This window comes from Sphaeramia orbicularis, chromosome 4 (genome assembly GCF_902148855.1).
Source record: "Sphaeramia orbicularis chromosome 4, fSphaOr1.1, whole genome shotgun sequence".
Lineage (NCBI taxonomy): Eukaryota > Metazoa > Chordata > Actinopteri > Kurtiformes > Apogonidae > Sphaeramia > Sphaeramia orbicularis.
The window spans coordinates 37,341,702-37,365,890 of record NC_043960.1 but is presented as its reverse complement, the minus strand read 5'-3'; the positions used below and the strand labels follow the sequence as shown (position 1 = coordinate 37,365,890).

The window sequence follows — 24,189 nt, the reverse complement described above, 5'->3', positions numbered from 1 at the left end:
TTGTAGACTAAACTGAATGTAACTGTCTGAAATCCCATTTGTTCTTCGCTGTAGGTGTTGTCATTATTGATGACCACCCCGAGGTCACCACCACAGATGACCCTCAGTCCAGCACCAATGACGATGGCTTTACAGAAGTTGTCTCGCGCAAGCAACAGAAACGCTTACAAGATGAAGAGAAACGGAAAAAGGAAGAGTTGACCACTCAGGTAGGAGCAGAAAGAACTTTTGTAATGTAATGCGCCCTTTCAGTACTTTCAGTGCTATACTTCATTGTTACAGCACTAATGTCATTGCTCTTCCTGCAGAACTGGGGTAAAAAAGGCTCTGGTGAAAAGAGCAGAGGCGGCGGAGGGAAACTGCCACCGAGATTTGCTAAAAAACAATCATCGCAACAGCAGCAGCAACAACAACAGGCGTCACAACCTCCTCAGCCTCCTGTAGCCTCTACCACACAATCCCAAACACAGCCTCCAATTTCGGCCCCTCCGCATCCTCACCTTGCCCCATCCCAACCTGCTGCATCCCCTCAGACTTTGGAAGGAGCGGTGGCCCCTTTGCCCCCCATACCCCCTGCCACTGTGGACTTTACCTCAAAGACCCTACCACCCGCACCTGCACAGACACACAGCACCCTGGGTACAGAACTGTGGGAGAACAAGGTAGCAGGCTCTACTGTCCTTCCTGATGTCAAGAAGCGTGAGTGGATTAGTTTAATCAGTTCAGCAATAAGTTACAATATTGTCACAATTTTCTTGTAATTCTTACATTTCAGTGTACTTCTGTCCTAATATTGTGGTGTGTGTTTCAGTTGGTCCAATCAGCCCTCCCCAGCCACCGTCTGTGAGTGCCTGGAACAAACCTCTTACCTCTTTCACTGGCACAGTCTCCTCTGAGGTATATTAAGTAGGCCTGCTTCTTCCTTTATGTTACTTGATTAACCTGTGATAAACCACTGAAAATCTGGGTTTGTTTTTTAGGGTGTGAAACCTGGTACAGAGGGCAATGTAGAATTAGCAATCGACAGTATTCAGTTTGGAGCGCCATCATCTGCTGGCAGCACTGACAGTGATGGAGTCCCACCATTGTTAGAAACTGGCTCTGACAACAAACTACCTGCTCCCAAAGAACAAAGACAGAAACAACCTCGTGCTGGTCCAATCAAGACACAGAAGGTAAATCTACAGTGAACATACTTATTTATATGCAGCATCGAAGGATACTGATTTGACTCTCACCCCTTCATAATGTAAATTGTTTAATCTCCCCTCTAGCTTCCTGAAATGGAACCTGTGGAAACCAAGGAGTATAAGCCAGGTCCTATTGGTAAAGAGCGCTCACTAAAGAACCGCAAGGCCAAAGATGCACGTGGAGGAGAAGGTGAGGGGATGGAGGCAGGAGTCCCAGGAGGAGGTGTGAGCAGAGCCACAGACTCCAGTCCTCCCACCAGTGACACCACAGTACCAGAGCTGGGAGGAGACATTGAGGGCATGATCACAGTCCCATCAGCAGACTACACCAGTAACTCCAAGGTAGGTACTTTCTCATGACATCACAAACCTGAAAATCCAAGGATAAATAACTTATTGAACCTGTATTTCATTGCAGTCCATACACAATGTGTCAGCCATTCTTTTGTCACCACTGCTTGCTTATGCAGGCAAATAGTTCTGGTTCAAGAAGCTGTGGCTATTGTGAGACAAATTAGTTTTGCTATCTCAGAAAGATGATGGAAGAGAGTGGTTGCTCACAGTGCTCACCCTGAAGTTTACAGAAGTAGGAAGAAAGTAGACGGTTTGCTCAGCTACCTGAATATAATTCAACTTGTTGTATGCCAATGTATGTGGATGTCAATGATGCCATAATTTTGATCATTTATGGACGTGTAGATTACAGAAATGACAAGAAAAACTATAATTGTATGTTAGTAGTGCTAACATACAAGTGCTGATGTGTACGATACTTGTGTGTACACTGGATTTATGTTGAGTTCTCTCTCACAGGAGTCTGTAACTGACTACACAACTCCATCTTCCTCTTTGGCGGATAGTGTTCCAACGGGAGGGAACAAAATCGAAGAGAGTTTAGTGGCAAATGTGAGTACATATTTTTAACTGTCACAAAATGTTGACAGTTGATAAATATATACAGTGTGTTGTTAAACTGTGGTTTGTCATCTCGTTTTTCTGTTTGTAAAGGTTGCCCTTCCCCACTCTTTGCCTCTTCCTCGGCGAGAGACCCTGCAGCAGAGCTCCAGCCTCAGCACTGTGTCTCCTGCTACTGTTGATCTTACACTGAAGGTACACAGACAGACAATACACATCAGGCAAAGTCGATCCACTATCCCTTCTGGTTTTAGTCGATGTTTGCCTGAACACCAGTTTCCTCTTCAGATGGAATCGGCTCGTAAAGCGTGGGAGAACTCACCAAGTCTGGAGAAGAATTCTCCTGTCACTTCCTCTTCCTCCCCTATTACTTCTTGTGCGTCCTCTTATTCCTCATTTTCCTCGGCCTCCATGCCACAGATTCCTGTGGCTTCTGTTACCCCCAGCACCTCACTGTCAGGTAAAAATATACCCACCTAACTCTTATAATATTGTTCATCAGAACCATGCACACCTGAACCCTGCTTTGACGTTTTACAGTATACTGACTTATCAGTTTGTTTTAGGGTGTTTTTTCTTGTTCTTCAGTTTTGTGAAGGTATCTGTAACCTGTACTCATCATTTTTATCACCACCGTCCAGGTTCTAGTACATACACAACATCGTCACTCAGCACTAAGACCACCACCGCTTCCGACCCTCCCAACATCTGTAAGGTGAAGCCTCAGCAGCTGCAGGGTGGAAGCCTGTCATCCTCCAGCAGTAGCAGCAGCAGCAGCAGCTTCTCTCAGCTGGGTTGTGTGCCTCCCCTTCTGCCCCAGCAGCAACAGACACCACAGGTGTACGTTTCTCAGTCTGCAGCAGGTGAGGAAACCTATTAGCAAACTGGTGAGAGGGAGCTGTTTCTCAAAACTTTGGCAAATGTTTTTATGTTAAAGCTTAAAATGTGGCTGTAGTGTTTTGACATAGCTGTACTTTATTGGAGCTTTTCCATTGTATACAATTTAATTTTTTTATACCAACACATTTAAGGGTTTGGCATTGTATTTTGTATTGTATTTGTCGAACAGCTTTAGGTGCCAATTATTTTTAAGATGATGATTTTACACAACTAATAATTTAACAAGCTTTTGCATAAGTTTTACTGTAGTTATTGTTAAATCAATGGTGCATGATGTTTTTTTGCTTCTGTCCTACTGTTTTATCTTCGAAGACCTGCTTATGTTTGATCTTTTCTCGTCTACGTTAGGTTCTGCAGCTCAGATTCCAGCCTTTTACATGGACACTAGCCACCTATTTAGCACCCCCCACCCTCGCTTGGCTCCTCCCTCCTTGGCACAGCAACAAGGCTTCCAGCCAGGCCTATCGCAGGTAATATCTGATATTTTCAGGCTGGTCTAAATGTTTCTTGTGCAAGTCTGAATGTTAAAAGTAAACCTCCTTGTGTTTGTTGCTCTGCTCCATAGCCAACAGCAGTGCAGCAGATTCCTATTCCTATCTACGCTCCACTACAAGGTCAGCCCCAGCACCAACACACACACCAGGCACAGCTCGGACTGAACACAGGCCCCCCAGTGTCCCAGCCACAGGACCTCTTCAGCTCCTCACTGCAACCTTACAGGTAACACACTTAACTGCATGTCTAATTCTCTTCACAGCTGAATTATACTGCACTGATTTAAGCACAAGCTCACTTTTAGTCCCCATTGTCCCAGTCATCCTATAATACATTCTTATTCTGCTTTTTCCCTCAGGTCACAGCAAGCGTTCATGCAGAGCAGTCTATCACAGCCCTCCATGATGCTGTCAGGACCATCGTTGCACAGTTACCCTGGCGTTCAGGCACCTGAGCTAGGCAAGCCTCAGTCCAATCTGGCTTATCAGCAGCCCTCTTCCACCCAGCACATTCCAATTCTGTTTGAGCCCCAGCTCAACCAGCCGTCTGGCATGGGTGGCTCTCAGCTCATTGACACACATCTGTTGCAAGTAAGCGACCTGCTCACAGGAAATGAATATAACAACTTCTTATGTCATCTGGGACTTGTCATTTAACTTTTTTTTTTTTTTGCATCGTCGGTGTTTTTGGTTCAGGCTCGACAGGGGATGAATCAGCACTCAAACATGTATTCAGGGCAGGTACAACAGCATGGTCAGAGTAGCTACTACAGCAACACCCAGTCTCCCAGTTCAGCAATGCAACAGGTAATGCATGCATTAATGCTGTACGGGAAATGAACAATTGTGTTTAACCACAGTTTGGACCTACTGAGTTAATGTCTTTCAGGATTATAAAGCAGACATCCAATCTGTCCACTGATGCATATTTATTTAATATTTGATATTTTCAGGCTGGCCAAAATGTTACATCATTACAGTTGTATTTGTCTAGTTTATTAATTGTTGTGATTTTTCTCAGGTGACAGTTCCGTTGCCTGGTTCCCAGTTGTCCTTGCCCAACTTTGGCTCAGGGGGTGGTCAGCCCCTGTTGGCGTTGCCTCCCACACCTCCCCAGGCCCAGCCTCCCAATATTAACCGACAGCCTCCAGTCTCCCAGCAGTACCGAAGCATCATGGGCCCCAACCACAGCATGATGCAGCCTCCCACCAGCAAGGTACTGTCGTGTTCATTTATGACTGAGAAAGTTCACGTTTGTTTTTTTCAGGGTGCAGCTGTAACAACTGTTTTCATGTTGACACTGCAGATGGACATGGATCTGAAATTGTTTGGCAGTGGGATGGATGTGAAGCCTGGGACTCCTCCAGTCAGTGCCAGGAGTACCACACCCACCTCCAGTCCATACCGGTACGCCCCACAACCTTATGTAAACTGTTGCACAGTCTTTAAAACCACACCATTTTTAAATCTAAAATTGCATCAAAATACAAAGAGAACCATAAAAAACACCAGGAATAACTGTTCCCTTATTGATCTACAGATCTTGATATTTGTGCATCAGTGATGTAGTTGTACAGCTCAAGCTGGTTACTAATGTTTTTCATAAAGTGGAAGAAGGGAAGGCATGTAATTCAGGCTGTTGTGGAAACAAATATACAGCTGTTTGTGTCCTTCCATAGACGGTATATTATTTCTCATTTCTGAGTAGCAAAAGGAAAAGCACTGATCCAGAGTTTGTCACATGTTTTTGCACTAATCAATAATATAATTTTTTGTTCATTATTTGAAAAAAAAAAAAAAATTCAGTGATGTTCAAAATTTGTGGACAGTAGAGATGTAACGATTACCAGTAAAACAATAAACTGTGGTAAAATTCCAGACAGTAAGTATTACCGTTTAAATTCTGATTATCATGATTACAGCACTTTGAAAACTCACAGTGCTGTTCAAATCCTGGAGAAGCAGCAGCACACCAGGGGCCTCATGTATAAAGCGTGCGTATGCACAAAAACCTGGCGTATGCCCTTTTCCACGCTCACGTTCAGATGTATAAAGAGTGAAATGACCGTGGAAATGTGCGGTCCTTCACGCCAACTCCATAGCTGGCGTACGCACGTTTCTAGTGCTTTGGAACCTTTGGCGACACTTAGTGGTGACACTGAGAAACTGTTAATAATATGAAAAAGGTCATTCCTCCGAGTGATGTGCACATCAGAGATACACAGAAGAACAATGAACACACCGGCACGTCATCCTACTGCTAGAGCAGCACATCCACCCACCAGAACCAGAACCAGCCAGACCTAGACCAACCCTGGACCCATCAATGCCAATCCTGCCCGGGAGGACATTAAGCAACAACCATATAAAGAGACAAGGACACAAAATTCACTGTTGATAAATGCATTTTATGTAGTGTTCATGTCTGTGAGAACATTTATTAGTTGGTCCAGTCGCCCGTTGACTCCGCCGATTGTCCTCTCGATGTCCTAATGTGACTCGGGTCAGCACGGACCCATGCCGGTGTTCTGGACACCGGTTGGACGGGCATCAGCAGTGGGCTGTGGTGGACCGGAGGACCGGCTAACGCCGGGGAGTCAACAGAAGCCTCTGTGACAGGAGGATGATACTGCGTCTGACCGTCTTCTGTCTCATTGTTGGACAATAATAATTTGAGTGATTAAACATGAGTCAAAGTGTTTGATTTCCTCTTTGATTTCCTGACATGATTACACATGAACCTTTATCTAGTTTGGCTGTGATCAGACTGTTGTATGACCCGTAGAATGAACTAATGTGTGACTTACACAAATACTAAATATATATTTACCTTGGGGGTGATCCGCGTCAGCCCTGTGAGAAAATTTCACCCAAAATATCGTCAACTTTCTGCTCAAACAGTCTCAGTTCGTCTCTTTTCTCCTTCCGCCTGTTTTGCCTCCGCTTCGCGTCCACCTTGACGTCATTATCTGATCCTACAGACAGGGGAATTCCAGAGGGAATCCCACCTGCAGGCCCCGTTTATACTAATTTGCATATTTAAATGTGGGCGTGGAGAGGGAGGAGTCAGGTACTCCAACATATGTGCTCAATTCCACGCTGATTGAGATGTATAAAGGAAATGTACATGGATTCGGGCGTACGCTCAGTTTTATACATCTGGATTTTTTTGTGTGTTCGGACTTTTCTGGATTTGGACGTACACCAGGTTTCAGTATGAAATCCATGCAAGTCTTAATACATGAGGCCCCAGGCATGCATGCGCAGTTTGCAATGTTTGGCCCCCGAAAACATGGCTGAAGGCACCTACACGACAGCACTCTGGAGATTTGGACATACCAGGCTCCCATACAGACCCGGTCCGAGCGCACAGAGAGAGAGAGATATGTATGGGACCAGGTCGATTGCACAGAGAGAGAGATATGTATGGGACCTAATCCGCACTGGTGTTAACCCCTCCCCATCCCCTGCTGCTTCAGATCCTCACCTGGCAGAGAAACAGTCTCAATATAGATACTCATGCCAGTTCAAATGGGGCCCAAATGAGTGAGCTTCAACTTTACAAAGGCACATGATATGTGGAAAAACCAAAGGAGAGGAGGTTTTATGAACTGAAAGAAATTCATCAGTAAATCCAGTGAGTGATGTGACCATTTGCCACTGTTGGCATATGGATCAGATCACCCTAACATGTTTTAAAATCGTCATTCTTTCAGAATATTTACATTTGTTTATTAAACAGTTCAGGAAAATATGATTATCTGTGTGTACAATGGTGTGTATGTGTGACATTGTGAATGATTTGATATGGAAAATGGTCAAACAAGCTCCACTATGACCTGTCCAACTACTTTTTTTCCCACTCAAAAAACCACTCAGGAATCGATAGGAGAATTGATAAGGAATTGGATTGGTAAACAGAATCGACAGTGGCATTGATATTGATGAAATCCTATCAATTCCCACCCCTAGTGCAGTTACCTCTTATGGCCATAAGGTGCCATCTTTAACACTTTCAGTGCCATGGGCCGATTAAATCGGCTTTACGAAAACAACCTGTAAAGTTGGGCGACACGGTGGTGCAGTGGTTAGCACTGCCTCACAGCAAGAAGGTCCTGGGTTCGATTCCAACACCAGTCGACGGGGTGGGACCTTTCTGTGTGGAGTTTGCATGTTCTCCCTGTGTCTGCGTGGGTTCTCTCCGGGTACTCCGGCTTCCTCCCACAATCCAAAAACATGCACTAATAGGTTAATTGGTTAATCTAAATTGCCCATAGGTGTGAATGTGAGAGTGATTGTTTGTCTCTATATGTCAGCCCTGCGATGAACTGGCGACTTGTCCAGGGTGTACCCCGCCTTCGCCCCTATGTAGCTGGGATAGGCTCCAAGCGACCCCCGTGACCCTAGTGAGGATAAAGCGGGTTCAGAAAAGAATGAAAGAAAGAATGAATGAACCTGTAAAGTGCCACGGGCCGATCAGATCGGCTTTGGAGAACACGCCATATTTGTGTACAAACAAACCATCCACCCCCATTTCTTTCTCACATTTCGATGACGTTCTTTCTGTGTCCCCCTTTTGAGACCAAACAGATGGGAATTTGAGGTCACGCGACCGAATAATATCTTTTTAATGTTTCTTATTCTCCGGTGTTTCATCAGAGGGAGCCCTCCATGCCGGGGGGCTGCTGTGGACTCCGGGGGCTGTGGCGCCTTCTCTCACTGGGGTTCGCTCCTTTCTGGTGGGTGGGGGTCCCAGTTGGCCCTCTCCCACTAGTTGGGATGCGGGGCTGTGTTGCTGGTGCCTGGTCGCCGGGGTCGGCGGCTGCCTCCTGGTGCGGATGGCTCCCTGAGACAGCGCCTCCTAAATTGATGTTTTACTTTTACTTGTACATTTTTGTTCTGGTCTACCCGTGCTCAGTCAGTCATCTTAAGTATGTGTGAGCTTGTGGGTTTGCATGTATATGTGTGTGTGCGGGTGAGTGGGTAGGTGTGGGTGGGGGGCGGTACTGATTTTTAAACTGATATGTAAAGCACTTTGTGCTACAGTTTTTAATGTATGAAAAGTGCTATATAAATAAAGATTATTATTATTATTATTATTATTATTATTATTATTATTATTATAAATTATGCAAATTACGATCAATAATGAATCGGCTGCGTCCGGTGCGTTTTGGATCTAATCAGCAATCGGTCGGATGTTACCGAGCGGTTTCCTGCAGGATTCTTCAAATATTATAAACACGACGCGAAATACTGAAACACGGCCAAATTCTGTGGCACTTTTAAGGCTTATTAGCCCCTTAACTGTCTGGCACTTAAAGAGTTAATGTACATTTGTATTTTTGATTTTTGTATGTTAATATTTTAATATTTCTGCCAACAGAAAGTACACTGTGCATGTTATTTTGTTTTTTTCATAATACAACTTGGTTAAATTATTTCAGTGTGTGTGTAAGTACTTTCTGAACATTTTGAGCACATTTTAGCAATTCCGCAATAATAGTAACTACCGTGATAATTCTGGTCACAATAACCGTCATGAAATTTTTGTATCATTACATCCCCAGTGGACAGTTTTGCTAGCTATTGGCTGCTTTCTGTTACACTTACTTTGTCCACACTCCATTCACAATACTTCACATTTGATTGAGTTGTATGGTTTTGCCTTCTGTTTTGTTGCAGGGCCAGCTCCACCTCCCCCAGTAGCCAGTCCAGTAAAATGAACAGCATGCTCTACCAGAAGCAGTTTCAGCCCAGCTCCACCGGCATGAGAATGACACAGCATTTCCCTGGCCAGTTCAACCCACAGGTTAGACCACAGACCTGGTTTTAAATGGCCTCTGTAGGGTTCAGCGTAGTACTAAGAACACTGGGTTTACTTCTCTTTTCCTGTGCTCAGATTCTGTCTCAGCCCAACATCGTCTCTCCTCTGGTTCGACCTCCGCATGCTAACTCATTTGGTGGAGGTGTCCAGCGCTCTCCCATGGGCCCTCCTATGTCACCCAATGTTGGTGGTGGTCTCATGCCTCATCCCCGACCTCAGCACCCACAGCACAGTCAGCACCCTCCCCGAGGACCTTCTGGGCCCTCCCTAGCACCAAGAGGCACCCAGGCAGCTCTGAAGGCTGAGCAGGACCTGAAGGTCAGACGCCATGTTCATGTCTCTACTCTGCATCTTATTGTTGTTTAGTCAAACTATTACTGAATGTAAGATGTCTGATTTCTTTTTTTTGTCTGCACTTAGGCAAAGCAGCGGGCTGAGGTGCTCCAGTCCACTCATAAGTTCTTCTCAGAGCAGCAGCAGCAGCAGCAACTCAAGGCCCCACAAGTCAGCAAAGCATCTCGACTTGACCAGGGGGGAAAGCCCCCTCTTGATACCCCGGCCCCAAACCACCAGACAGGGAGCGACCGCCCAGATTCTGACAAAGCCCCAATCTCCACAGCCAAGCCCATACGGACTGGCCCCATAAAACCACAGGCCATCAAACCAGAAGAGGGCAAGTAAAGAGCCACACCCCCTCTTCAGATGACAATATGAATGGATGGAAGAGAGGAAGAGAGAATCTAGCCCCATTCGCTCAGTCACCACCTCATATCAGCCCTGGGGGACAGTGTGGGGGAGGACGAGGGATTGGATAGATACAGATGGTGGTTCTTGAGAGTAGGCTTTGTCCTGCATATACATAGTTCTCTTCCTCTTCTTTCTTCCCCTGTCTTGTCCCACTGCAGAAGGGGGCATTTGAGTTGGATTCTTCCATCATATTTAGATGCTGATACAACAGCTGCACAAGTTGTTCCATAGAGATCTACTGGGACAGTAGATGGGACGAGTTGGGGAGAAAATTGAAAAGAGATTTGCTGCTGAGTTTGCCATTTTTATAGCTCTTGATTTCTGTTCCATTATTTTGTTTTTCCAAAATAGGATCACAAATATTATAGGAGAAACTTGTTTTGTTAACAAAAGAAAGAATTGATTTTGTTTTTGTAGTCAGAACAAAGTTTTAAGGAGTTGTCATTAGTGAAGCACACTTTATGTTGCCCAGTTCTCCCATTACAACTAATTCAGAGGTTTGTGCTTGTGCACATATGAATGCACCTGTTTACCACATGCACAGTCTCACTCAACGGTTTCATTCATGGTTTTCGAATGGAGACATTAAATCAGAAATTCTGTTGTCTCTTTTTTTGTTTTATGTTTGTTGTTTTATCATAATGGAAATGTGAAATTGCAGCATTTGATTGAATCTGATTGATTTATTGATTAGTCTGCCTGTGAGCCTATGCTCCTGCCTTCTGCTCTTATCTCCTTGCCTGAGAATTACTGATGTGTTGGTAGTGTGTGTTTGTGGTATGAACAGGGGAAAGCGTGTCGCTGGACTCTCCTGTAAATTTAGCCAAAGGTTAAAGCAGTGCAGAGATGATGTCACGGCCTTTAGGATTGCTGTTGCTTTAGCAGCAGAGTTTTGAGCAGACTCAAAAGGATGGAAATCATCACTACTTACAGCGGTTCAGTTTCGGGGCTACTGCCCCACACCCCTTCACTGCTTTCACACTCATTTTGCTGTCTGTCTCACACACACACACAAACACACACTTAACTGTAAAGCACCCAGACCTGCTGCTATTGACTGATTTCAGTGCCCTTAGCTAGAGAATAGCGGGATAGGGCTGTTTAGAGGAATAGAAACCGTGAGAAGTTGATTGTTGAAAAAGTAGAAAACTCGAGTGTGTACGTCAGCCCTCACATCGAGGGGAACAGAACAGAACGAGGAGAGGAAAAAAAAGATGAAATGAGAAGCCTCACGTTTTGAAGCGTTCGAGCAGAAGGACACTCATTGTTTTGTTGTCTTTACTGATGAGACCAATCAGTGCTGTTTTCTGTCTCTGCCTCACCTCCGCTGGCTGTCCCACCCACAATGCTCTCATTTCAGGGTTGTGGTCCTTCAGAAATGTACAGTAGTATGCACCCTGAGGTGGGGAGTGTCCTCTTCACCTCAACCCTAGCTGGGGGAGGAGTCTTTGTTAGGAGGATGGATGGATGGATGAGGGAGGGAGGGGTAATGATTTTTTTTTTTTTTTTGTTGTACAGGGGTTTCATCGCTGTATTAAAATATGTACGGTCTTATTTACATTCTCTTGGTTTGGTTACAGAAACTAATAAAAATAATATACGGTTGAGATGTTTTCAGTGGTGCCTCTTTGTTTTTTTGTTTTTAAACCCCATTAGTAGACGAGTGGATGTGACACCATCCAGCAGAGACTAGACATGACCACTGGGTGTCACTACAATACAATAATCAATACCCTACATTCTAATGCACACTTTAAGGGACTGACCTTGATGTGTGTTTCATTTTTGACAGTAGGAATACAAGACATTTCATATTTTTTCTGATCAGCTTTTCAACTGGGAGGAATGGAAGTGTATTTACATTCAGTCTGCAACACATTCAAGACAGAATTTAGAACTGATGTCTTAAAATAATAATGTGATTTGGAGCTGATTGTAATCATGACTTTGTACAAAAGTACCATCCAGGAAAGGTCTAGTCTTTCACAAGCACAGGTGGTTCTGCCAGTTCGTCAGTAAATGTGAGAAAATTATTGAAATGTTTAAACAGTATTCTTTAAAGACAGACAGAAATGGCCCTGGATATTTCACCCTCTATGATGCTGAACAGAATGATAAGATTTAAGGAATCTATTTCAGTGCAAAAAAGGCCAGGATGCAGAACTGGGCATCTGGGACAGACCATCAGTCAGTGGAAATGTGGACTGTAGTCAAACCAGTCTGGACTTCTTTTGAAAGAAATGGACTCCAGATGCCGTATGTGAACCGAAGACAAGAAGGACCTTCCAGACTGTTGCCAACAAAGAGTCCACAACCACATCCAGTCCATTAAGGTCTCAGGCTGTCCTGAGCAAAGGTCATCTCCACTTCTTTAATGCACCATTAATTCTGAAAAATGGAGTGAGACTTCGGATCAACACTTGCGGCCTTCAACATGACATGTTTTCCAGGGACGCTCATGCATATTACAACAAAACAATAGAAAGCCACATATTGTAAACATCACACAGGCACAGCTGAGAAAAAAAGAGGGTCAAGTTATCTCCTAAAGAGAACACATGGGGCATTTTTGGACTGAAATATGACCACAAACACCCTGTATTGGTCCAGAGCTTAATGCATTTGCAGAAATGATGAAATTACTCCTGTAACACTTCATTGCTTGGTGCCATCAGTCCCCAAATGTTTATTTACAGGGTTCCCGCTTAAAAAGCCTCAGTCTTGAATTTACAAATCTACATTTAATACCTTTTAAAAGTCTTTAAAAGTTATTAAATTTGATATGGTAGGTCTTAAGTTATGTTGCCTTAAATTTGTTGGCTGTATTGTGTTTAAATGTGTTTATAAAATGTCCAAGCTGTAAAGAAAGTAAAGTTATTCGACTCAGTTCCACCTGTTCCAACCTGACAATTTATATTGAAATTAGGAACCAACTGTCGCCAACTTTGCAGTCCCCAGTGACAAATGACTCGGAACAGTGCGCATCAAGGTGTTGGAGTAAATAAATACATTTTCCTCAATTCTAGGAGTCATGATTTTTTTGTCAGTATGACCATGAAATAGGCATTAAATTCTGTTCTAAGTAGTTTTTGAAAGGTCTTAAAAAATCTTGCATTTAATTTGTAGAAACCTGTAGGAACCTTGATTTAATGTTGTGAAAAGAAACGGTAGGTGGTAAATTCTTTACTTTTCTAACTTTTTCTTGAATGTGTTGCAGGATGAAATGTCAGATATGGATCTATAATTACAAATTAAGAAAAGACATGTCTTTATTTATCCCACCGTGGGGAAATTTCACAGCAGCAACACAACAAGCAAGTGCAGAGGAAACGACAGGTAGAAAAACCACAAACAAGTGAAAAATGAAAAAATAAGAAATTTGGTATTTATATTAACAGTAAAGTTAATAGTACAGTAAAGTAAAAGTAAATTTTTATATTGTGGCATTTTTTTAATCTGCATTTTTCATACTGCCCAAACTCGTCGTTTTGGAGTTGCCTGGCAAAACAAAAGTCCACATCAGGATTTAACTAAGCAAGTAGTTGAGCGCCTAATAGAGGATGATCATTGCAGGGATGAATAAGCTTCAGCTGCAGCAAGTTCTTTAACCCTCACTGATGCAGTGAGTAGATTCTCATTTTAACAACCATCAGTTACAGAGCATGAAGGCTGGACTGTGTTTCAGTAGAAAAAGGTCATGTGGTCTGATGACCCTGTTCCAGAGTGACAGGTGCATCAGGGTGGCCACCACAGAGTCCAGACCTGAACCACCTTGAGAGTCTTTGGGATGTGCTGGAGAAGACTTCACGCAGCGGCCCGACACCCCATCATCAACATGTTGTGACGTGGCATTCACTCATCGAAATGATGCCGTGGTCAGTGCGTCCATTAGAATATTAGGATGTGGTGGTATTTCCAATGCATCCAGCTTCACTCTACTTCTACTCCAATATATCTCAAACATTGTACTTGCATTTTATTTAGTTACAAATTAAAGAGCTTACATAACACTTGTCTACTTTTTTTTTTTTTTTTTTAATTATCTGCCACAGAGATTAAATGTGCTAAATCTTACATACTTTAATCATTTGAATTGGAAAACAAATGACAAAAGGGGTGGTTACCAGATGCGAGTGCTATCGATATTATAAAAGCCAAGTGGTGTCTGTGTGCATATGTATGTGTGTGTCCAATGATTCGCATAAAACCCAGATAGAGCTGATTGCTGCAGTTTGGCACATTAACGTGTTTTTGGTCACGGAAGAAACTAGCAAAAACAGCAAGTTGATAGGACCAATATTTTGGGAGATATTAGTAATTTTGGAATACAATAGCTTTACAATCACGTTGCTATGACCAGAACGCTTTGGCGGTGACAGGGGGACAAATGCGGTACAGCATGCACGAATAACAACAGCATAAACACTACCACATCTAGAACCTGTGGATCCCCACGGGTCTACGCCCTAGTTTCACATATACAGGGTGTCCCATAAGTCTCCATACATAGGAAAAATAAACGTTTCTTGACATAAACCATTTTTATTTATATAATATGCTCTATATGACTGCCATTTTGTCGGGAACACATTTCAATGCGTGTCTGCTAAAGAACTATAAAGAAGAAATATAAAGAAATACATGTTAGAACCATATATGTATGGAATGTATTATGTCTCCTATGTATGGAGACTTATGGGACACCCTGTTTAGTGGTTTGTGTACATTTATATAGTAGATATTCCACATCAAAGAACCTGTAAAGTGAATATATTGTGATGTGCAGACTGTTTGGAAGTTAATCAGGTGGCTTTGAGACAAAGATCCCTTTATAATAAAACACATTCTTTCATTGAATCTCAAATTTTCACATTTTGACCCAAGACAGTGATATGGAAACTACAGACAACCAGCATTTTTGACTTAATTCTTCTTTATTAGTGACTCTACTAACCTACTCTACTTTTATTCTGGAGGTGTTTTAGTTGTAGACCAGTGATGCACTGACAACAATGAACCCAAACACGTCAAATAAAATAATAAAACATTGACACCACTCTCTGAGGTGCAAAATGAAGTATTAAACACATCCTGGTATAATTTAGCGAGTAGTTTATTTCTTGTTAAATTGCAACAGTATCAATGAGGACTACAATGTACATGTACATGCAATATTTCAATACATGCTGAGTGAGAGCAGTTTATGTTGACTGTTGAAACACTGGGGAGGGTAGTACCACAGTCGTCTTGGTGTTGTGGATATTTTATGCATTTTTCATCCCACTTAGCTGAAGAAATGCACTATTTTTTAGACCTCAAATATATTTTTATATATATATATATGGAATATCACATAAAAGAACAACATCATACATCGGGTTTAAAGGCAGTACAAAAATATTTCCTCTAAAAACATGTTTGTGGACCGTGCCACATCAGAAACCCTCCCACTGAAGAACTAAAATCAGACCTGCAGGGGATACTGTTCCTCATACGTACTGATTTGTCTGTGGACTTTGGCGGGTGGACTTTGGCGGGCTTTTCTAAACTCGGTGTCTCGGTTATAGTTACGGCTACCACCCGCGTTACGCTCTAAAACTTTGAGTCTCTGAAGCAGGAGCAGGTGAGCAAATGTCACTTTTCACCAGTCACGCCACGTTTGCCTCAGTTGGCCTGTTGGCGACCCAGCCTCAGGTCGTAGGAGACTATGTGGAAGTTGTCCCAGGCGAGCAGCTTCCTCTGTACCGGGCTGTAGTCGATCATGCTGTTGTAGCGGTACTTGTTCTTGAAGGGGATGGCCACGGCTTTCCCCTGGCTGGTGGTGGTGTCGTACATGTAGTTGATGGTGGTGTCGGTCGCTGTGTAGCTGGCCACGGTGTACAACCTGCCACAGATGATGAAGGAGTTGGCCACAGAGTTCTTCCTGATGTTCGTCTCCCAGCTCTTCTTCACCTCCAGACTGTGCGGATCCAGCTGGGAGATCACGATGGCGCCCTTGGCCTTGCTGGTGGAGTAGACGGCCCACAGCCCCTGCTCATCCACAGACAGGTCAATGTCCGTGTAGCCTCCCCACGAGTAGGGGAACTGGCCATGGAATCCAGCGTGGGGAAGTTCACGGCGGGCTGCGATGCTCTCAGAAGACAGGTCATAGCGGATGAGGGTCCGGCTACGACGCCTCTGGTAGTACAAGGAGCCTCGGTACATGGTGGCTCCAGTCCCCTCCACCGGGTCCGGCAACAGAAGAACCTGTTACAGGAAAACATGAGCCGATACCTTTTAATACCCTCAGATAAATCCCATATTCCAGTCAATCCATATTCGGCATGTGGCACCTACTTTAGATGGGAAACCTTTGGAGAGTTGTTCCATGTCGTCGTATCCAAACAGCTGCCTGACTTCAGAGCCAACGGTGTCAATGCGCCACACCATACTGGATCCATACGGGGACACACCTTCAGGGTCCTGCATCCAAACACCATATTTGCCCGCGATGTTGTCAGCCTTCCTGTGAGTGACCGGCTCGGCCACTGAAACCAGATCTCCACAACCTGACAGCAAGAGGAAAAGGGAATGATTGAAGACTACCTGACACAGAGAGCATACTAGAGTGGGACTTTTAAGACTTAGTTATCCTTCTTTTAGCCTAGAAAGTCCCATTGAAATACAAGATCTCTTCATCCAGGGGCTTAGAGATCTTATATCTGCTCCGGCATCAGCACACACAATCATTTACTGACTTTTTTTTAGGCCAAATAGGTTGTAAAACTGAATTTCTTTGGATTTTTTGCAGTTCAGTTCAATTCACTGAAGTCTAAGCAAGAGCTACAAATCCAAAACTCTATTTAACCCATAAAGACAGTGTGATTTTTGTGAATTTTGCTCCCAAATGAATTTTTCTCTCTGTTTAACCTTTCTTAAGTGATTTATCAGCATTTATTATATTATAATCCTCTGTATTTTGCAAATTTTCAGTGAAAATCAAGTATTTTCTTATATTTAATTCATTGATCATGTAGATGTTCATAAAAGCTCAGATTAAAGTTGAGGGTTATTATATAAGAAACAAAGAAAACTGAAGAAAAACTGACTTTTTCAACAAATATATCATTAACTGAACATAAAAACAAGTTTATCCATCCACTGTCATTGATCCAACTCCATGGGTTTTACTGGTGAATCAATGTTGTAGAAAATGACGGTGCTTCCACGTTAACTACGGAGCCTCTGAACGTCCAAATGGGTCATATCTGATGACCATGAAATGATGACAAACTGCATTTTCTACCAATTATTACATGTATTGATAGGATTAGTGGATCAACAGGTATTAAACAGTTTAGATCAGTTTAGATGCTTTTGGTCTACGGTGGATGTTTGGGTCTTTATGGGTTAAGATTTGAGGTTCGCCGCAGCACTGTGATGTGATCCGACGTCACAGATGACTGATGTTAGAGTTAAACATAAAGCAGTAATCCTGGTCTAGTCATGATAACCTTTCCTTATGGTGATTGTGCTGTTTAGGTGAAATCATGAGACAAGTGTGTGGTTTCAGGAGGATAAAGGTGATCTGAGAGCTGCTGAGGAGTGTGAGGAGATCATGGTTTCTCCTCGTGGATCTGAAGATGCTGCCTGACGTCTGTGTTAACCTCAACTCATCTGAGTCACCATGAGCAGAGCAGCTGTGCTACAACTCATCCTGGGCAGAAGTTCCCCTCTCTCCGCTTCTCTTACTGTGAAAACGATAAGCCAGGCTGTATATTTACCACATCCTAAAATACACGCCCGCTCTCAGGTCCAGGACGTAACACCGGATTTAGGCGACAGATAGGAGGATGTCTTAAAAATACACCCATTTCCATGATCCCTCTCATCATCGGAGATTAAATGACTTCACGTGTCGACTGCATGTGTTCTATAAAGATCACCCAAACAATGAAAACCTGCTCAGCGGTGCAGCCTGTGATGTGGTTGGAGGAGAGAGGGGGGGGGGGGGGGGGGGGGCGGCATTTTTACACTTATTGTGACATCCTTGTTAGGGGTGCTTTCCTTTTACATCCAGGAGTCCAAAATGAAACTCAGGCTCTCATACCTATGCATTGGCATGACTGAGGTATTCTCGCCCCAAATGCTGCAGTATTAATAGCAGTATTTGCTTTGAGGCTGTCAGCAGGGGAGGGGGCTGAGTGTCATGTTTGCTAGGTCAGATGGACACAGTGGGAGGAGGGTGGAGTGACAGGAGTATTAGTTGCCACTTGGATTTAAAGGACCATACCACTGTTTTGAAGGGTTTATCTCCTTAACGACAAATGATGTGTTAACATCACTGACCATTTATGGACGACTATAAAACTGCTTGAGTTACAGCATCAATCACAAAACAACCCCTTGCTGCAGCACACGAGATTTATATTAAGACTTAAAGGGACAAATTGTAAACGTCTAATGCTGAAATGCATAAATTAGAGTCGACAGACCTGTGTTGTCCTCAGAGCCATCAGGTGCAGGTACTTCTGTCACCTCAGCCTTCAGCTCCTGGAAACCTGGAGGTCCGTACTGCCACGCCGAGTCTGACCACAAGAGATGGAGTGAGATGTAAAGCGAACATCAAGGTGGAGGAGACTGTGTAAAGGTGGGTTTTGTCTCACCTCTCAAGCTGCTGCTGTCGCCCTGTCTGTTGGGCCTGTTCATCAGGTGAGACAGTGAACCAGATCCTGAAGACACACATAACAGTTTAGTCTTTTCTTTCATGCTTTATATCAACTACTTTACAATAGTTTGGGGAGTTTGTTTGTGTACCCAAACGTGGCTGTGGCACTACTGACAGCAGAGAATGTGACAGCAGGAAACAAACACCCCTGAATGAATTCCCAGCTGCCCTGGAGTCAGACAGTCGGTAGATTGGCCGACCATAACACACATGACACGCTTGACACCCCATCCAACCACAGGAAGAGCTTCAGATCTTCAAACCAGCCTTTTGGACCGCATTCCCTCATCTCACTGCCATATATCAGCCTTCACTTTCATAATTCCCCCTGTCAGCCCTCGCATTTACCCTCCAAACCTTCCCCTTATTTCCTCATTTGGCTCCTTCTTAAAACCATTACTCTAAGACGTAAACACTGTCAAACAATGTCTGGATCTTGTAAACTCCTTCAAGGATCAAACAAAAGAAGAAGCATGAGCTCTTAAAATGGGTTTCATATGAAAATACAGTAGATGTAGATAGTGTGTTAGTGTGAGCACGTGCCCCCCTGTGCTTTTGCACGTGCAGCGTCCTGTGAATTCAGCAGCATAATGATTCCTAATGATGGAGAACACATTAAACACTAGCATCTGGAAGCTGATGTTGATTCTGAGGGTTGATGAAGCTGGTGGAGCATGTTAGCGGTAATGGAGCAGATGACAAAAAGCAGCGCTGTTTAGAAAGGCTAAAGGCAAAGGTTGAGTCTGTGTGTAAAGGTTACGGTGACAAATAACAACAAACAAAGTGTCAGGAGTGTTTCTGAGGGTTACAAGCACGTTTAAGGGCTTACTCTTAACTGCAGTTCCCATGAGACACTGCCATTTATCATCATTACAGGTAAACAGACACATTCTTCTAACGTCCCTTTGCTTGTATGTGTGGGTGTGTGTGTGCGCCATATGCGTCTTCATTTCCTGCATCTTTGTTTGGGATGGCAGTGTACCGTGGGCCTCATTGACCGGACAGGTCAGAGGTTCCTGAGGTAATAAAAGAGGCAGCAAACCAATCGACCTCTGCTCAGAGCCGTTACATCTTATTTGGGTCCATGGGCACCTTTAACATGAAGCATTTTGCACCTGGGTCACACATGGTTTCTAGTCTATCATTTTGATACTTTATATTAAGGTGCATATTCATTGTTAAATAGTTGTTATTGACATTATATTAATAGCATATTAGATCTTTAATGCAAAAGCCATATTCTACAACTACTAGTTCTTTAACACCAACGGATTTCCTTCAATAACCTTGTAATTGCTGCCTATTGACAGTAAGTATAGAAGGTTAAATATCATAATATTTTTTGCTCAGCATAGGTCTTATAATGTCTGTGTATCCTTGACATTAATTCAAGTACAATAAAGTCCTGTATTACTTATTACTTACTTACAATAAGCAGTCACTTTAATGCTACAGAGGGGAAAAATTGCATAGTAGTTGTAGAATATGGTTACAGAGAATAAAACAGTAACAGGTGTTTTATAATGAACCAATATGCTACTAGTATGTTTGTTAATATGTAACCACTCAATAGTGAATATGCACCCTGATGTAAGGTGCTACAACAACTTTTTATGGCAAATTATGTGGCAGTATTCTGCCTCGACGAGCCCCCCACTCCCACCCCCCGCATTTCATTTTGCAGGTGCAAGCATGAGGAGCTGAGCAGATAAACTGGAGAATGCAGGAAAAAAAGAACATAATCTGGTGGATGTCTGGCAGGGGGGGGGTTCGTACAGAAGGATTTACTGCCGCTGGCACTCTGAGCTTTACAAGCAAGAGATTCACAGAGTAAAAGCAAAAAGAAAGAGAGTTGGGGGGGTGAATGGAGGAGCACCAGGGGTAATTAGATGGATGTTTGGCTACTACAAACAAACAGAATTCCAGAGCTTATCCTTACTGACTCCAAGATAACTCTGAAGCTCTATGAAGTCCTCTCACCCCTGGAAGTATAATGTTCTTGGCTCCAAGCCCCTACCATCCTAACCAAACCCCTCAGACACCAGGGTTTCTGTGTCTGGCGTCATCAAAAGCTCTAAGATGAGACCTGGACACGGAACCTCCACTTCCACAGCATGCATCACATTTCAGCCTCCCTTCCCCTCTCCCCCTCTCCCCCTCTTCCCCTCCCCTCTGGGCTATTCGCGCCCTGCTCGCCATGCGGAGGGAAACACCAGTCATAAAGAGAGCAGGATCTGAACATAAATATAAAAGCCAACCCTCTTTGGCCCAACACCATCTCTCCTAAATGCAGGCAGGAAGCAGGGAGCAGAAACCTGAACCAAATGTCTTTGCAGACTCAAAACATGCGCATCAACACATGAATACACACACAATATACACAAACAGGCATTAATACCACATATGTATTCTGTATTACATACATACTCTTTAAACAGATTCACTAATACTTCTTCCAGCAGAACTCAAAGTTATAATGATAATTACATGTGCTTTTATTTTTATTCAGTCATTCCACTTAGATTTAATCTATTTAGTTTCAGTGTGTCAGATTTTATAGGGAAATGATTTATAGAAGGTCAAGATGGTAATTATAGTAATAATGATAATAATAATAATAACAGATTCGGTTTCTATAGCTCTTTTCAAGGTACCCAAAGTGCTTTACATTAGTGATCCATTATTCATTCACTCACACATAGACAAAGAATGTATGACAGCAAATATGATTTATAAAACAACTGATTTAACTAAAAATTGCACAAAGCCATTTGATCATTTTACATAACAAAACATTAACATTGGAGAACACTGAAGTCTAATGAACCAGCAATTCTATTTAGTTCTACTTCTTGTTACATTATTTACTAATTTTATTGACTTATTCAGACATTTTTTATTTATTTCTTCAAACAAAACTATTTTTTGTCCCCTAGTTTTAATTTTAGTTGTTGTTAACTAAAATAACCCTGCTAGAAACATTCATTTACCCCCATTGGATCCCCATGGTGAGACACCGTGGTGGAATTTAGCTCTATATGTGCATGGTATTCCATATATGACATTAGGGTGTCATCACTTCTCTGCTTCTATTAACCCGTTATCCTTCGGTCTGAGTCACCAAATACACATTTGAGCTGAAAGGCGACCTGTCTGTGGGCAATGAGCTCATCTAGAGGGGCGTCTTAATTGCAGGATGAACAGGAGGGACTTAAATAGAACAAAACACGCCGAGTTCTCACATGTGGCTAAAAGATGGAAATGAGTGCTGATAGATGAGTAAATGTTTTTCTCTATAAATGTCACTAAGCGGTGCACTGTTGTCTGATGGCTGTACATTTGTGCAATAGTTTTGGTGTATCTCTTACCACCAGAAGGTCTCATCAGGCCACCGTCCTGCAGAGGGGGGCTGGGTGGCACCATGGGGGTCTGCGGAGGACAGGGTCTGTTCCTCAGCCTCTCCGTCTCCCTTCTCATCTCCTCCATCCTGTGTTGAAGCCCCTCCAGCTCCCTCTCCAGACGCTGTTTCTCCCCCTGCAGCAGGTTCCTCTCCCCCACTGCCCTGTTCAGAGCCTCCTGGAGGTCAGGCTGGGCTCTGGGTCTGGACCCCTGGGGGCCTGTGGTGGCGTCCCCTCCGGTCAGCCTGGACACCAGCACCTCCAGGAGGCTGAGTCTAGCCTTCAGAGCCTCCACCTCTGGACCTCCGCTCTGTGGGCAGCTGGCCTCCACGGGGCTGGGCACAGAGAAGGTGTACTGGCATCGCCCACTTCTGTCGTTGCCTCTCCACAGAGACGCTCGGTCCTGAGCGTCCCCTTGCAGCAGAAGACCCCACATGCACAACAAGAGAAGAAGGAACATGCTGCAGATGGTTTACTTTAAAAACTCTCCTTGGATGATTCTTTGTCTTCTTTACTGTCTGGTAATTTACTCTTCACCTCTGTCCTGTAACATCTACAATCTCCCAAATGTCTTTTGTCCCACTCGTCTCTCAGGTGTCTCTTGTTTTCCAGCTCTTGTTGGTGCTTCTTTTTTCTCCTCCCCTCTCTTGTTCTTCTCTCCTCTGTCTCTCCTCTGGACAGGTCTGTAACTCTGAGCTCTCCTCAACAGCTCACAGATATTTATACAATCTGGAAGGGACGGAAGGAGGGAAAGAGGAAGAGAGGAGAGGTGAAAGGGAGGGAGGGAGGGGAGAAAGGGAGAAAAGTGGAAGGGGGGGGCAGAGTAAGAGAAAAAAAAACAGAAAGTGATGGAATGATGCATGTTTTGAGGTTAAAAACATCACATTTTCTATTGTTTCTGTGTCTCCGGGGACGCAGCAGAATCACTCACTATCATATGTTCAGTATCAGTTAAAACAATATCTTCACTGTGGACGTCTAATGTGCAGAAACTCCCTCTGATACAACTCCTGAGGCTGACGTTTGGCCTCAGCAGCAGGGAAAGCAGGTCCCTGTTGGATTCGATTACCTCCTGAGAGCCCGGTGTCCCCTTTCGTATTGGCAGGGGGCCAAGACATGACGCAAGAAGCTGATAAGGACGGTCATTACGAGGGGTCGAGGTCATGGAAGTCTAGATACCTGATGCTGACCCCGGCATGTATGGAGTCAGTCACCTCAGCTGAGACCGGGTTTGTTGTGAACAGATTATGTGTCAATGAACATTGTGAACCCCCGATTGAAAATGGGTTTTTCTAGTTTTTATTTTCACATTTTTCACAAAACTCTTCGCTTTAAACAGTTTTGCTTTAAAAGGTGAGTTCATTAGTTAATGTTTGATGCAAAATTCCCTTAGAATGAAAACTGTCAAACTAAAGCAGGGGCTCTAGAGCGTCAATGGAAATCTTGGAAGCACATAAAAGTTTTGCAGACTTTAGGTATCATGACACCAAAAACAAACTCTTAACAATAAGGATGAGACCACAGCACCAGTTCGGGAGCTATTCCGGTCTTACATAACTATGACTGCCAGTCAGCGGGATGATAGCTGAATTACTTCCCTCTAGCTTCTATTTATTTATTTATATATTTTTTCTTTTTAAGAACTTCCACGCTTTGTAGCATTCTTGATACTTTTCATTTATGTATAAAAGCCCTGTTTGTTAACACTAAGCAGCATTGTACGATTGTCATGTACCAAGTGAAAACTCCAGTAGAAACTTGAATTATAAAAAAAAAAAACACCTCTTAAATGTCTTTTTGTTGCACTCATAGGATTATATAAACCAAAGAGGATAAAATATCAACAGATATGTCTATAAACATGCATATTCCAAAGCAAATAGAAACACTTGTGCGGATATTAATGCGCAAAAAAAAAAGAAAGAACTCCAACGTGAATTATAGAAAACCTTTGTCTACCTTGAGCTTTGTTGGTTTTGTAGTGTTCCAATGAGTATACATTTTTGTCTCT

The 24,189-nt window shown here is 43.3% G+C and overlaps 2 protein-coding genes across 4 annotated transcripts in view; one reads left to right on the top strand and one right to left on the bottom strand.

Moving 5' to 3' along the window:
- The window catches only part of prrc2c (proline-rich coiled-coil 2C), a 30,346-nt gene extending 18,666 nt beyond the window's left edge, over window positions 1–11,680 (top strand). Inside the window, exons 16-33 of one of the 2 annotated variants that reach the window (XM_030131374.1) lie at window positions 55–209; window positions 309–699; window positions 812–897; window positions 981–1,175; window positions 1,275–1,532; window positions 2,004–2,096; window positions 2,199–2,300; window positions 2,394–2,565; window positions 2,747–2,968; window positions 3,354–3,475; window positions 3,571–3,725; window positions 3,859–4,090; window positions 4,196–4,306; window positions 4,521–4,715; window positions 4,806–4,906; window positions 9,185–9,311; window positions 9,402–9,644; window positions 9,747–11,680. In XM_030131374.1, the coding sequence (XP_029987234.1) occupies window positions 55–209; window positions 309–699; window positions 812–897; window positions 981–1,175; window positions 1,275–1,532; window positions 2,004–2,096; window positions 2,199–2,300; window positions 2,394–2,565; window positions 2,747–2,968; window positions 3,354–3,475; window positions 3,571–3,725; window positions 3,859–4,090; window positions 4,196–4,306; window positions 4,521–4,715; window positions 4,806–4,906; window positions 9,185–9,311; window positions 9,402–9,644; window positions 9,747–10,007 (3,221 nt within the window). In that variant the 3' untranslated portion in view covers window positions 10,008–11,680. The remainder of the gene's footprint in view (window positions 1–54; window positions 210–308; window positions 700–811; window positions 898–980; window positions 1,176–1,274; window positions 1,533–2,003; window positions 2,097–2,198; window positions 2,301–2,393; window positions 2,566–2,746; window positions 2,969–3,353; window positions 3,476–3,570; window positions 3,726–3,858; window positions 4,091–4,195; window positions 4,307–4,520; window positions 4,716–4,805; window positions 4,907–9,184; window positions 9,312–9,401; window positions 9,645–9,746) is intronic. The other variant, XM_030131373.1, reaches the window with a different exon arrangement.
- A 3,488-nt stretch (window positions 11,681–15,168) lies between these two features.
- myoc (myocilin) lies at window positions 15,169–22,866 on the bottom strand. 2 transcript variants are annotated; one of them, XM_030132997.1, is made up of 6 exons: window positions 22,189–22,866; window positions 22,149–22,155; window positions 18,719–18,784; window positions 18,548–18,640; window positions 16,410–16,621; window positions 15,169–16,319 (listed from the first exon to the last, which is right to left on the bottom strand). In XM_030132997.1, the coding sequence occupies exons 1-6, from the start codon at window positions 22,636–22,638 to the stop codon at window positions 15,738–15,740; spliced, it is 1,410 nt and encodes a 469-aa protein (XP_029988857.1). In that variant the 5' UTR covers window positions 22,639–22,866; the 3' UTR covers window positions 15,169–15,737. The 2 variants fall into 2 exon arrangements, with proteins under 2 accessions (XP_029988857.1, XP_029988856.1); XM_030132996.1 differs by having other exon boundaries at window positions 22,149–22,866.
- Between the last annotated feature and the right edge of the window lie 1,323 nt (window positions 22,867–24,189).